At 42.1% G+C, this 15,017-nt stretch overlaps 1 protein-coding gene across 1 annotated transcript; it reads left to right on the forward strand.

Annotated features, from left to right (window-relative positions):
- The first annotated feature begins 290 nt into the window (after positions 1–290).
- LTV1 (LTV1 ribosome biogenesis factor) lies at positions 291–14,999 on the forward strand. The gene is made up of 11 exons (XM_080664139.1): positions 291–462; positions 1,461–1,592; positions 2,508–2,681; positions 8,285–8,372; positions 10,938–11,079; positions 11,418–11,676; positions 12,623–12,750; positions 13,671–13,810; positions 14,061–14,113; positions 14,305–14,505; positions 14,634–14,999. Exons 1-11 carry the CDS (start codon positions 460–462, stop codon positions 14,742–14,744), a joined length of 1,431 nt encoding a protein of 476 aa, XP_080520265.1. The 5' UTR covers positions 291–459; the 3' UTR covers positions 14,745–14,999.
- Positions 15,000–15,017: the final 18 nt, after the last annotated feature.

Consider the following 15,017-nt stretch of genomic DNA (forward strand, 5'->3'; position numbering starts at 1 on the left):
ATTTTGTTTTTCACGGTTGGAAATGGGCAGGGAATACAACTGTCAATGGAGATGCTAGATTCCCCGCCTGTGTTCTCAGTACAGGGCACTATACAAACAACTTCTTCCAAACCTTTCGCGCCTCGCCGCCAGACTCCTCCCCGCGGACTCACTTCAGGCCGCAATAGTCCCACCCTCAGGGGGCGGGAACAGCCCACCTCCCTAGAGCTTCTCGCGGTTTTTGGGACGGAGTGAGCCCGGCGTAACTACAGGCCGCGAGACTTCAGCTCTCCGGCGATTGGTCCGATTCCACGGCCGCTGCAGGACTTCCTGTCCGGGTCCCTAGTTTGCACGTGCGGTGAGCCCTGAAGACGCCGCGGTGAGCCGGCCCTTGCGGCGTCCCAGACGCAGCGTGTTCCGTCCCGCAGGACCTGGAGGTGTAGTCGCCGCTCTTTGGTGTGAGCGTCTGGCGACCGCAACATGGTGGGCGAGCTCGTTGTCCTGGGGGGCGTGGCGCTCTGGGTTTGCGGAAGCGCGGCTGGGACCTTCAGTGCTGGTGGCCACTGCGGCCTGGGGCTGGGAGGGCTGGTCCGAAGCTGCGGGGAGGCGGCTCGCAGCGCGGGGCCTGGTCTGGGTCACCCTCACCACCTGGGGCATACTTTGCCATTTACAGTGGGTCTCCCACGGCCAAGCGCCTCTCTGGAGAATGGACATTAGAGAATGGCCTTCCCTTTACTCCGAAGGGCCCGAGAGCCTTTGCCACACAGAGCGCAAATGCACCACCCTGTGTTGCACGGGGTCAGGCGGGGAGGGGGTGTCTGCCCATCAGTTTGCTCTGGGGGAAGGAACTTGTGGGAGAGCCCAAGGTTCGTCCCAAAGCAAGGCGGCTTATTCAACTGGGATGATACTTTCTTAGTTTAGAAAAATCAAGGTTGGGTAGTGGAATAAACTTGTAGCAAGGAATGATGAACCTCACGAAACTTCAGCTGTTGTGCCGTGTTTTCACATAGTAGTTGATACGGGAAGTGTGTACCCCACTTGCAACTGCCTTCCCCGGGTTTTCTTGTGGCAGGCTCATTGTCCTTCTGGTTCAACCTGTCGGGGACCTTCTCTGGGCTCCCAGGCTAAAGTCACTCGTCAGTCATTTTGCACAAGCTGTCTTTTTATTCTCTTTACCCGAAATCATTTTTCGTGATGATTTGCTTGAGAAGAATAGGGGCTTGTCTGACTTACAAATTGCTGTGTCCCCATTGCCCATAACAAGGTCTGCCTACAGAGTAGGTGCCGACAACTGTGTATTGGAGGAAGGTAAGTATAGATTTTTAGGGAACAGACTTGATGGTGCCTGCCCTAGAAGTGTAGGTTTCAAAAACCTGTTGATCCTTCACATAACTTATCGAAGATGCCCGCACGGACTGTGAAACAAGTCACAGGTGTTTTGGTTCTGTTTTAATGGCATGTTCTGATTCTGCCCTCCGAAGCCTCACAGGAAGAAAAAGCCCTTCATAGAAAAGAAGAAAGCTGTGTCTTTCCACCTGGTCCATCGGAGCCAACGAGATCCTTTAGCAGCAGATGAGACTGCACCCCAGAGGGTTCTGTTGCCTGCACAGAAAGTAGGTGCTGTTCTTTAGCCAATGAGTTTGTAGGTGGACTGTCGGTGATTTTAAATTATCTAAGCCAGCTGCTGTTTTCAGATAACTGATCTTCAGGGAAGCAAAATCTGTGACTTAATTTTCAGTAAATGTGCGGATTTTTACTTCGTGTATATTCATTTTGATTGAGAGGATGAATCACCTTTATTTGGGATGTTTCAGTGAGCACATCCTGAGTAATGATAAATATTTACAAAGCCATCAGCTACAGTACTGCATGGTGTTATTTAGGGCACAACCAAAAGTTCAATCGCTGCTTACCCTAAGATCCTTTCATTTCATAACCACGAACTGCATTTTGCCTCCTGCTCACTCACCTCATGAAATGCAAAACATTGAAACTCATAAGTCAACTTTAGAAAACACCAGGAAGCTTTTAAAGGGTCAATTTGCTAATTATCCATCAGTATACTTGTTAAGCATGGGTAATGTGAAAGGAAGTGTCGGGAAACATTGGGCTTATTTAGCTTTTAAGTAAAGCCCATTTGTCTTGTGTGTTGAAAAGTTTCTTTGTGTATAAATACAAGAAATTATACTTAACCGTTCAAGACCCCTAATCTGTGATTAAAAAAAAAAATGCTGTGTGTGTGTGTGTGTGTGTGTGTGTGTGTGTATGTGTGTTTCTTGGCTTGGATTATTGCACAGAAATATCTACTGAAAGGAGGAATTGGTTCATTCCACTTTAATTTTATATGACACAATAGTTTGGAACCTCTGTGTTTCCTAAATTTGTCAAGAATTCATTATTCATTGTCTCATTCCTGTCAACCGAAGTGTCCATGTGCCATCTGCCTCCTGTTCTGAAAGCTGTGCTCATTGGAAGGTTCCTGTGCCTTTATTTTGGAAGAGGTAGTAGTTCCATTTTGTTTATTCTAGAAAAATGATGAAGAGAGACGAGCAGAACAGAGGAAGTATGGAGTGTTCTTCGATGACGACTATGACTACCTGCAGCATCTGAAGGAACCGTCTGGGCCCTCAGAGCTGATTCCCACAAGTACAGTCAGTGTACCCAATAGGAGAAATGAAAACGAAGAAACTTCAGTAATTTCAGTAAGACTTTTCAACAATTTGTGTGAGAATGTGTGGGGGTGAGTGAAAAAAAGTTTTATATCAATATAACTTTGGGCAAGAAATGGGGCAGGCCATTTTCTCACTGAAAGTGGTGTGTGTGTACACATGTACAATCAGGTGAGAGTAGGCGGCCTTTTCTTTGGTGGCAGTTATTAAGAGTGACAGTCTTTGACAGGGTTAGAACTTTTGATAGATGTGGTCATGTTAGATAGCATTTTAATACTTCATTGTTTAAGTGCAAGTGAGAGCACATCAAAAAAAAAAATATATATATATATATATATATAGAGAGAGAGAGAGAGAGAGAGAGAGAGAGAGAGAGGTAATATGCAAATTGTCCGTAACTGCGTCACAGTAATGACCATTCAACAGGCTGGGCAGGGCTGCTTGTGCAACCGGTCACCAGGAGATGCATGGAGCACTTCTAGGTCCCTGCCCCCGCTCCCTCGGGCTGCAGCCCAGAGAAGGAGAAGCCGCCTGCCCCATGGTCCTGGGGGACACGGAGAAGCTGCCCGCCCGCAGTTGGGTACCAGCGCCTGAGGCTGGCTGCGGCCCAGGAGACGGAGAAGCTGCCTGCCCTGTGGTCCTGGGCCACAGCCAGCCGGAGTAGTCGCTCGCACCGTGTCCTGGGGGAGACGGAGAAGCTGCCCACCTGTGGTCCAGGCGCCAGCGCCTGCGGCCGGCAGATAGGTTCCCTCTTCTCCCCCTGCAGTCATTACTCCCATATTCCCTTCTGAATTTCTCTCTGCTGCCCCGACCCAACTCCACTTTTCATCTGAAGGATAGGGAACAGAGAGAGCAGTGTTAAAAGCTTACATTTTTAAGCAGGTAAGGTTGGTACTTAAACATATAAATGGAAAATTAGATCCTTAAGGTAACAAAGGCTAGAAAGGGAGGGGACAGGGACGGGGCAAGACATATCCAGCAATCCATGTGGGGACTGAAAACTTTGCAATGATGACAATCAGTGAAGATATGAATGAACTAAAATAGTTGGCAGGGACAATTCTTCCATCTTTGAAAATATCTATATCAAATCCTTTTAAATAGATTTTCATCTGCATAATATAACACATTCTGACAAGACCACTGCCACCAATGTGGTCGGTGTTTTGCTGGTAAACGTTTAACAACTGGCTCTCAGAGAAAACAAAACTCTGATTTGTAGTATTGGCCAGTTTCTGTGGCATAAATTCTCCATCCATGGCTGATTTCGGCTACTAATGTGATGCCAAAATGCAGAGCTGAGGAGAAACGTGCAGTAATACACTATTATATTCCACCAGAAAGACTCAAAAGATATAAATAATGTCAAGAGTCAGAACAGTAAAGTTTAGTAAATAATTGAGTGATGAATTTAGAGTATGTATTACCTTTGGTTTTATTGTAATTTATTTTAAGATTATATAATTTAATTTTTAATAATGACCTTGTTTAACAGCCAGCTTGCAAAATTCCTGAAACTTTGTGAGCCAGTAAGAGCAGGCTCCCGCACAATACTGAGTGGTTAATAAGGGCATGGCTCATGGATTTGAAACGAGACTCAGCCACTTTCAGGTTTCACTGGTCAGGTTACCTGATCTCTCTATACCTCAGTGTTCTCATCTGTGTAATTATAGTACCTACTGTATAGAGTTGTTGCAAAGATAAAATGAAATCTGTGTATGACAGCACAGCACCTGAAACAATAATCCACTCAATTTGTTATAAACTTAACTACCTCAATACGTTGTTGACAAAATTACTCATGCTGAAAGAATGAAATTTTATTGATGAGAAAAATACGTTAATTTTGCTATCTACATGGAGACAGTCAATTTTGCTTCCTAGGCAGTAGATGGTTATCTACTACTGAAATTGAAAGGGGGAAAATGACTTCAATCAACATGATTGAGGCAATGTATTACTAGCTGGATCAGAAAGCAGAGAGGATGCCATACATTCTGGCATACATCTGCAGTAAGAGGCTTCACCTCAGGTATTAATTCTGATCAACTAAACATCAGACTTAAGATGAATAGTGAGAAGGATTCTGAGGCTGCTTCTAGACTTAGCAGGAATAGAACTTTAATACATAAGCAACAGTTAATATGGTTAATGATGGCGAGAAAAACATACCATGATCTATCTATACTAATAAAAGGGTAATATGCTAATTAGACCAGACATCTTCTGGATGACGATCCTTCCTGACAAAGCCAGGCCTGGGCGAAGCCGCCTGCTGGTGGTCCTGGGCACCAGCGCCTGCAGCTGGCTGCAGCCTGGGAGATGGAGAAGCCGCCCGCCCCAGGCCGTAGCCAGCCGGAGAAGCCGCCCACCCCGCGGTCCTGGGCAGAGCCACCTGCCCACAGTCCCCTGCAGCTGCAGCCGGCCTGGGCAAAGCTGGCCCGGGTCCCGGGTGCCTGTGGCCAGCCAGAGGGAGGGAAGCCTGGGTCCTGGGTGTGGGGCTGAGGCAGAGGTGGTTAGGGGCAATCGAGCCAGCAGGGGAGCAGTTAGAGGCAATCAGGCTGGCAGGCAGAAGCGGTTAGGGGCAATCAGGCAGGCTTAGCGGTTAGGAGCCAGCGGTCCGGAATTGAGAGAGGGATGTCCGAGATTGGAGAGGGTGCAGGCTGGGCTGAGGGACATATCCCCCGTGCACGAATTTCATGCACCGGGCCACTAGTATTTATATGAAACTAGAGGCCTGGCACACAAAATCCGTGCATGGGTATGGTCCCTAGGCCTGGCATCAGGGACATCTTCCCCTGCTGCCATCCCCCAGTTCCCTGTTCGTCCAAGCCTGCCAGCCAGGGCGGGGAAGGATGGAGAGGACCAAGAGGTCAGCCACTCCCGCCCCTGCCACAGGTCACCCTCTGTGTGGGGTGACTGGTGGGGTGGGGGCCTTGGCCTGGCGCCGCCTGCGTCCCCCACCACCCATCCCTGGTTTCCCGTTTGCCATCGGGGGATGGGAGCCTGCCGGCTGAGAGGTGGTCAGTGCACCTCATAGTGACTGACTGAGTGGTCGTTCTGCCATTAGTGTCAATTTGCATATTACCCTTTTATTATATAGGATTAGTGCTGCCAATTTAAGTTCCTTTTTCTGCATCGTGCACCCATCTCCCCAAGCAAAGTGTCTGTCCCCATTCCCCCATCCCTTTTGCCCATCTCCACCTAGTTACCACCTGCCTTTCCCTCTTGCTGATATCACACTGTTGTCTGTGTCTTATGTGTCATGTGTATATGTTTTTTGGCTAATCCCTTCACCTTTCATTCAGTCTCCCTCCTGACATCTGTCAGTCTGTTACATGTATCCATGCCTCAGTTTCTGTTTTGTTCATCAATTTATTTTGTTCATTAGCTTCCCCATATAAGTGACATTGTATGGTATTTGTCTTTCTCTGACTGCCTTATTTCACTTTTAACAGAATAAGGCCCTTAAATGGACACTTCAATGATGTTTATAAAGATGAATGCATTATCTTTAAAGATAAAGTTGCCATTGGCTTTCTGTAGCACAGTACAAAAATGTAGATGAGTCCCATGAGCTTTTTTAACCTTAAAGTAATTTGTAACAAACCACCAAAATTAAATAAACCAGAAATCTTTAATAAACCCTAAAAAACAAAGTAAGGCAGTGCAGAAAGGCAGTACAAAAATTAGTACTGCTTGAGTAGCCCCTGATTTTCACGTGAAGGAAAGCAGGTGTTGCCATGGTAGAAAGCAGGGTGGGCAAAAATAGGTTTACAGTTCTGAGTACTCCAAAGAGTATATTTTTGTAGTAGTATTTATTATTGTATTATTTGTTATTTATTATCATTGTGTATCCTTATGATTTATCTTTTAGGTAATGTTGGTTGGTAATTTAACCTACTTTTGCCCACCCCTGTATTTAGGAACTACTACAATCAACAAAAAGAATTCCATTCCTCTTTTTAATCACTATCTAAACTCTAATTGTGTATACTCTTTGTTTCTCAATATTTAGAAGCATCTCCAAAGGTAAATTCACTAAAAACAAAGTGATCCTCCCTTCTAAACCCTTAAATTTCAAGGATTAATAATTACAAAGTATCTTTTACCACATATATATTTTACCACAGTTTTACAAAGTAATAATGTAATATGCAAAAAAAATCATTACATTATACATTTTAAGTGGGTGAATTGTATAATATGTGAATTATATATAGTAAGTCTGTTTGTTTAAAAAAAAAAAAAAAGGACTCTCTAACCCTGAACGGATAGATTAGTTGGTTAGAGCACATCCTGATACACCAAGGTTGCAGGTTTGGTCCCCAATCAGGGCACATACAAGAAGCAACCAATGAATGCATAAATACATGGAACAACAAATAGATGTTTCTTTCTCTCCCTTCCTCTCTCTGAAATCGGTAGAAAAACTAAAATTAAATAAATTAAAAGGATTCTATAGCAGAATACCAGATATTTGCCCAAGTTTATGCCATAGAGAAAGAAACTCACTTTGGAAGCCATAATAGCTTGCTAGGTATGCACTACTGTATGTGGCCTTTGCTCATGCTCTTCTGAAGCTTTCAGTGCAGCATGCTGTCTGTGAGCCAGTGAGAATGTACATCTCAGCTTCATGCCTGCTGCTCAGCTGAGGACAGAGCAGGTGGTGAGGTACATGGACTGATAACATGTGCTGGTGACCCTCACATTATTAACTGTTTGGTTGAAAAGGTGAAACTAAAGCATAAGGACTAGTCAGAAAATATGAGCCAGCACACATTGAAGTAGATTGTATGGTGTGTGAAGAGAGGGGAGTCCACAGCAGTGGGAAGTTCTAGGACAGTAATCAAGAAGGGCTTCGTGGAGGTAGAAGGAACTGAACTAGCCACTAATGGGTGTGTTCCATTGAAGAGAGGAAGGAAAATTCCAATCAAAGGAAGGGACACGAGGTAATATTGTAGATCCCAGAACCTCACTAAAACATTCCTCAAGGGGTTGTGAGGATTAAATGGAATAGTATACTGGAGAAAGCTTTGTGAAGTATTGCAGGGAAGTTGCTTTGGAGCTGATGGTGGAATATACATGTTTAAAATGTATAACTGGAGCACAAGTGAGAGAATTCAGAATGTGATTGTATTAGTTTCCTAGGACTGTTGACACAGATTACCACGAGGTGGCTTAAGACGGTAGAAATTTATTCTCTCACAATTGTAGAGGCCAGAAGTCTGAAATCAAGCTTTCTGTAGGGTTGGTTCCTTCTTGTGGGCTCAGAAAGAATCTGTTCCCTGACTGTCTCCTTGCTTCTGGTGGTTGCTGGTAATCCTTAGTGTTCCTTGGCTTGTGGATGTGTCACTCCAGCATTCTCCATCTTCACATGGCATTCTCCCCTGTGTGTCTTCCTGTGTTCACATGGCTTCTTGTAAGGACATACCAGTCATTGGACTAGAGTCCACCAAGCTCCATTATCACCTCCTCTTAACTGATTACATTTGCAAGGATCCTGTTTCTATGTAAGGTCACATTCTGAGCTTCCAGGTGAACATGAATTTTGGGAGAACACTTTTCAACCCAGTAAAGTAGTTCCAGAAGTATTGTTGAATAAACCTAACCATTGTGTAATTTCTTTTTTCAAGACCACTGGAATTAAGTTGCCTTCATCGGTGTTTGCATCAGAGTTTGAGGAAGATGTTGGATTGTTAAATAAAGCAGCTCCTGTTTCAGGTGTGTTTAATTTCTTTGCCCTTTCAATGGAGCTGTGTTTTACAAAAAGAAACTTCATATAGTAATAATTCAGAGTTTTGTTCCTGATAAAGTGTTAAAAAAATTGAGATGTGTCTGAATTTAGAGGAGAGATCATTAGGAAGGGATGAGTGTGATTAGCATTCTTTTCTTTTATTGTCATCAAATTCTTAGTCTTTGAAGTTCCTATTTAGAGAGGAAAGTGGGAAGATTATTTTTCATGATCAGGTGGGAGACTTTTAACCTTAACCTAACCTCTTACAAAGGAAACAATAATATTCAATTAGCCTTACATACATATAGTATAATCTTGGAAATACTTCATGTTAGCTTTTAAAAGTTCTCCCAGGCCTTGACTGGGTGTGGCTTGGTTGGAGTGCCATCCCATGCACCAAAAAAGGTTGTGGGTTTGATTCCTGGTCAGGGTACATACTTGGGTTTTGTGTTCAATCCCTGGTCGGGGTGCATATGGGAGGCAACAGTTTGATATTTCTTTCTCTTTACCTCTCTCTCCCTAAAATCAAAAAACATATCCTCGAGTGAGGATTTAAAACCAAACAAACAACAAAAACATGTCCTGAGGTGAGGATTAAAAGAAAAAAACGTTTTCCCAAGAGTATGGAAGTAATTAATACGCAAATAGTCCTTTTGGGAGTTTGATTGCTTGCTGTGACGTGCGCTGACCAGCCAGGGAAGGGAGGCCCTGGCTGGCAGCTGGCAGCTGGGGAAGGGAGGCCCCCATCGGCAGCCAGAAGGCCCAATTGGCCCTTATCGTTGGGTAGGCGTAGGGACCCTACCCGTGCATGAATTTCATGCACTGGGGCTCTAGTTTTATATAGAAGTCCCATTTATCCATCTATTTCACATACACTGAAAAATTGTTTGTTTGTTGGGTTTTTTTTTTTTTGCAGTACCAACATATTTTAGAACAAACAGAAGTAGTGTTTGTTTTCTTTTATTAAATTGCTTTAATTTTTTTCCAATGGTTAATATGTTTTACTAGAGGCCTGGTGCACGAAATTCGTGCATGGATAGGGTCCCTAGGCCTGGCTGGCAATCAGAGCCAATCGGGGCCTTCCTTTGTTCCGCACCACCCCTAGTGGTCAGCACACGTCATAGCGAGCAATCGGTCTCCAGGCACACTCCTGTGGGTACAATTTGCGTATTAGGCTTTTATATAGAGAGAGACTAGGGGCCCAATGCATGAAATTCATGCCAGGGGTCTCAGCCCTCGCAGTCCCAGCTTCGTCCGGAAGGTCGTTTGGCTGTCCAGTCTAATTAGCATATTACGCTTTTATTATTATAGATGGTGATATAATTGACATATTACATTAGTTTCAGGTATACAACATAATTTGATATATATTGTGAAATGATTATCACAATAAGACTACATTGTTAACATACGAAGTTACAAAATATTTTGTGATGAGAATTTTTTTTTTTGCTTTAATTTTTTATTTTCCAAGTACAGTTGACATGCAATATGATACTAGTTTCAAGTGTATAACTCAGTGATTGGGCATTATATAACTTAGTGATCACCTTGAAAAATCTAGTACCCATCTGACACCATACATAGATATTACAGTATTATTTACTGTATTCCCTATGCTGTACTTCACAACTCCATGGCTGTTCTGTAGCTACCAATTTGTACTTCTTAACCCCCTCACTTTTTCACACAGTCCCCCAACCCTTATTGAGTAAACTTGCCATATAGCATTCATTTATTAATTCATTCTACAGGTTTTTGAGTTGCCACTGTTTGACAGGGTCTTGGGTTAAACCAGAATAGCATAATCCCGGACCACAGGGAATTTACCGTAAATTGGGAAAGATAGACAATAAATGGGTAATTACCATTACAGTACAAATGGGTAGATCATGACGTACCAAACAAGCCTGGGGGAGTTTTCCTAGGGGAAAGCATGTCCAAGTTGATTTCTTAGGACTAAGTTACGCAGGTAGATGAAGGAGAGTGGGATGGGAAAGAGAGGGTATTCCGTACAGAGAACTGTGAGCAAAAGCAGGACAACGTGAATAGAGGGAACTATATACACTTGGCATGCCTGGAGTGAAGGGTCAGGATTACTAGGAACTGAGGCTGGAGAACCAGCAGGAGCCATGATGTGAGGGTGTTGGAAGCCATGTCAGTTTACAGGTTTGGACTTGAAACTTCTCCTTGAACTCTGTAGTGGTTTACCTAGCTGAAGAAAAAGGTTGGGATTTACTAAAATCTCAGTCTGAAAAGACAAGGTAAAGTCCAGTTTTTTCCTACAGGTCAAAGCTTTGAATTTTGCTTACTAGACAGTTTAATATTGTAGATCTGTAATGGAAGGGTTTCCCCCCTCACCCTCTTCTTTTTTTTTTTTTATTTTTTTTTATTTGCAGGCAGCCATCTCTTTCCCTCACTAGACTAACTGACTTAGAGTTCTTAATCATTCTTTTACACTCTGGCATATAATAGGTACTCAGATTTTGTTAGTTAAATGAAGGAATGATGCTTTCTTGGGAGTTATTACTTAATTTTTATTTTTCGTCTAGGGCCTCGGCTGGATTTTGATCCTGACATTGTCGCAGCCCTTGATGATGATTTTGACTTCGATGATCCAGCTAATCTGCTTGAAGATGATTTTATTCTTCAGGCCAATAAGCCAACAGAAGAGGAAGAGGGAATGAATGTGCGGTATGTTTGGTTTGTTTCAAAGCAGGATGACCTGACTGCTGCTGCTTTAATAGGATAACAACTATAGAACTACAGCTGAAAGAGACCTTCAGGACTTGAGTCTGAGAATTCTGTGTTTCAGCAGACAATGTGAGATACAAGCCATCAGTAGGTGGGGCTAAAGTCCAAGTTGCCTGATTACTTTTACAACCGTGCCAGACCGGACTGGTCAAGCAGCACAGCCTTTCTCCCTAAACAATAATCCTCCCTGAAACACCCTCAGATTTTACTGTGTAAAGGCATCGGGTTCTGTTGTTTATCAAGTTGTTTTGACAGTTAATTTATGACTCTGACTTTAGGAAATCAGAGGCGGAAGTTGGCAGTGAGTGGGCAGATGTGGACAATGAGAAGGAAGAAGGCAGTGATGACAATGACTATGACTCTGCAGGCTCATTCTCAGATGAGGAAGTGTCTACCCCTGGGAAAACTCCGGGGGCTCTAGAAAATCACTTGTTCTGGGAAGAGGAAACGAAAAGTCGCTTTACTGAGTATTCTATGACATCCTCAGTTATGAGGAGAAATGAACAGCTGACCCTACATGATGAAAGGTTTGAGAAGGTAAGGTCCAAATTAAGGGTCTTTTAATACTAGTTCTTAGTAAATTATATATGACATTGGAACCTAAAGCTAGAACTTTTAGCATGAGAAACCGCCAATAACTTTTATTGAAACAGACCATAAAACCACCCTAATTTTACTTCTGGAAGGAATGCAGATAGGTCAAAAGATGGCTTATCAAACTTCCTCTTGATTTTGCTCTTAGACTGGTGACATTTTGATTCCAAACCTCCTCAGTCACAGTTCCTGCGATTAAGCATTGGACTAAGCATAAAGGAAATGCAATTTTTCCCCATTTTTGTGTGTATGTTTTTGCTCACTGATATATCCAAGGCCTAAAGTGGTATCTGGCGTGTGGAGTTTAAACTTTGAACTGTTCAGTGATGGATGGATGGATGGATGGATGGATGGATGGATGGATGGATGGATGGATGGCTTCCTAAGACAAAGGTTCTAACTTTGCTGCATTTCACTAAGTACTAGTTTCCCTCTTCTCTCAAAGAAATAAGCAAACTGTTAGCATGAATAACCTCGTTTCAGGAGTTACATCACCCTGCTTACTCTTACAAAGCCTGGTAGTGTGGACATCATTGAATAATATAGTAAATGTCGTCTGAAAAACATAAATGTACATTAGTTTGCATAATTAATGAATTTGAAAGTATCTGTAAAATATTCTGAGTAAAGATTTCTGCCTAGCATTTTGCTCTCCAAGCTCAATGGAGTAACTTGTCTTCATTGTCATGTTAAATGGCAACCTACATACAGTTTTAAAAGTGCTGGGTAGAATCTCTTCCACATCATATTGTTATGGTACTGAATCCTGATAATATTTTCAATGTAGTTGTGATCATGATGGTGCTTATGTTGTGTAGGATAACCTTTAAGTGCTGTATTCTTACTGAATACATTTATTTTCATGGTATCTTCTCTCTTTATATTCAAGTTTTATGAGCAATATGATGATGATGAAATTGGAGCTCTGGATAATGCTGAATTGGAAGGTTCCATTCAAGTAGACAGCAGTCGCTTAGAGGAAGTTTTGAATGACTACTATAAAGAGAAGGCAGAGAAGTATGGTGACTTTTCCTTGTTTACCTGCTTTTTTCATTTTCAAATAAAGTGATTATGCGTGTGAATTGAAAATCACCTCGTCAGAATCCAAATTAAGAAGATGGTACATTTCCCATAACCTTTGGCTCCCATTTTTATATTAAGAGTTCTGAAACTGAACATAACAGTGGATGGGAACATACTGAGAACCACGTTCTCTGTAACTTGTCCAAGAGTAATGATCAATAACAGGATGAGAGTGGGAAGTGTACAAGGTCACGTTCCACTTGAGAATGAGATGGTGCCTAGCCTCTGGCTAAAGAATTATTTGACTTCGTGTATACATTCTTTATCTTCCTGAAATGCCAGGCATCTGAAGAGTAGATATTTATGGCTTAAAGAAAGGCAAGAGTGTATCTCTCCAGCCAGATTAGCAGAACTTTCCAGCCAAATGTTTGGTGAATCAGCACCCACATTAAATGATTTCCCTGAGAAACTAATGAGGTGTTTACATCTGCTAGAGAGGTCTGATGTTTGATGATCACTATCACGCAGATCCTGCAGCAGGGTAAGAGCTGCATACTTGGAGTGAATTATTTGAATCCTTCAGAGGGACAGATGGGCTAATGCTTTTTGAGGCTTTAAAAAAGATTATGTTTTAGAAAAGCTCTTTTATGTGTAATGTGTTATATCCTTGCAAAGACGCAGATAGGTTTTTCCTTCCTGTCAGCAGAATGAACAGCCAGAACCTGCTGGAAGCGAGAGGCAGAGAGACAAAGCTAATTGTGACAGGAAATGAGAAGCAGGACACCTGAGTGTGTGGGTTTTTAAAAATTGCTGTTGTTTCCATAGCTCTTTAAATGCAGGTTTAGTAACATACAGTAACATGGGTGGTGTTCTTTTTTCTCTTCCTATCTTCATTTTTGAAAACTTAACCACAGTTGTGTAAAACTGAGTACTCTCGAACCCTTCGAGGATCAAGACTTGCCCATGAATGAACTTGATGGGTCTGAAGAGGAGGAGATTGTCACTGTCGTTCTTGAAGAAGTCAAGGAGAAGTGGGATTGTGAATCCATTTGTAGTAAGTATCTTAGTGTCCATTTTACTATTAAGTATTAAGTACATCAGCTTTTTGAAAAAGTATATATTTTGTGAAAATAATGGGGGAAATAAATATTTCTGTTATAAAAAATATGAAAACATTTATAAGAGAGACTCCAGTGTTAGTTTAAACTATGAAAACACTAAAGCTGGGACTATAGTAAGTACTCAGTAATGTTTTGCTGAACTGAAAGTCTCCTTATTAATATGTGACTTTTGTTTTTTTTTAGGTACATACTCAAATTTATATAACCATCCACAGCTTATTAAGTATGAACCAAAGGTAAGTGCTAATGTCCTGAGCTGTTTGAAATACGCAATGCAGGAAAGGAAGTGTACTAATTATTTTCTCATATCAGCTTTATCTCTAGTGGCTCCCAACACCATTAGGAAAAGCAACAACAGTGTGTCATAAGTGGGCTATTTTTTAATAGGAATGGGAAATAACCCTAAGCCATTTTATCTTTATTTCAGCCCAAACAAATCCGAATATCTTCTAAGACAGGAATACCTCTCAATGTCTTAACTCAGAAAGGATTCACAGCAAAGCAAATTGAACGAATGCAGATGATTAATGACAGTGATCTGCCCAAGGTGTCAACCCAGCCACGCTCTAAATATGAAAGCAAAGAAGATAAAAGAGCAAGAAAGCAAGCTATAAAGGAAGAGCGGAAGGTAAAGGACTTTGCTCAGATGTGAGATTTACAGAGAGCTGGTGGCAGGGAGATCATGCGAATTTTCTTTTGTAAAGTTAGTCTGAATCAGTTTGAAGATTTGAATAACATGAATGTATTTTTGTCCAGGAACGGAGAGTAGAGAAGAAAGCTAACAAACTAGCCTTCAAACTGGAGAAAAGAAGGCAGGAAAAGGAGCTGCTGAACCTGAAGAAGAATGTTGAGGGTCTAAAGCTGTGAGGGTGGAACATTTAGGGTGAAGCGCATTCCCCTTGGGCTCCTCATTGTGTTAAAGAAGGAATGAGGATCTTCAAAGAGACAAGACTGATCTGCCTTTTTGAAAAGAAAACAGCACAATATTTGTATTTATATCAGCAAGTTTGTAAATACTGTAATATTTTTAAATTTAATATGATCTTAGATTTGCTCTGAAATTGACTTCATGAATGTGAAATGTTTATATAAATTAAAGAAAATGTCTTCATAATTTAAATGGAATTGTGTGTTCCTTAT

Source organism: Plecotus auritus (genome assembly GCF_963455305.1).
Source record: "Plecotus auritus genome assembly, chromosome: 4".
Taxonomy (NCBI): Eukaryota; Metazoa; Chordata; class Mammalia; order Chiroptera; family Vespertilionidae; genus Plecotus; species Plecotus auritus.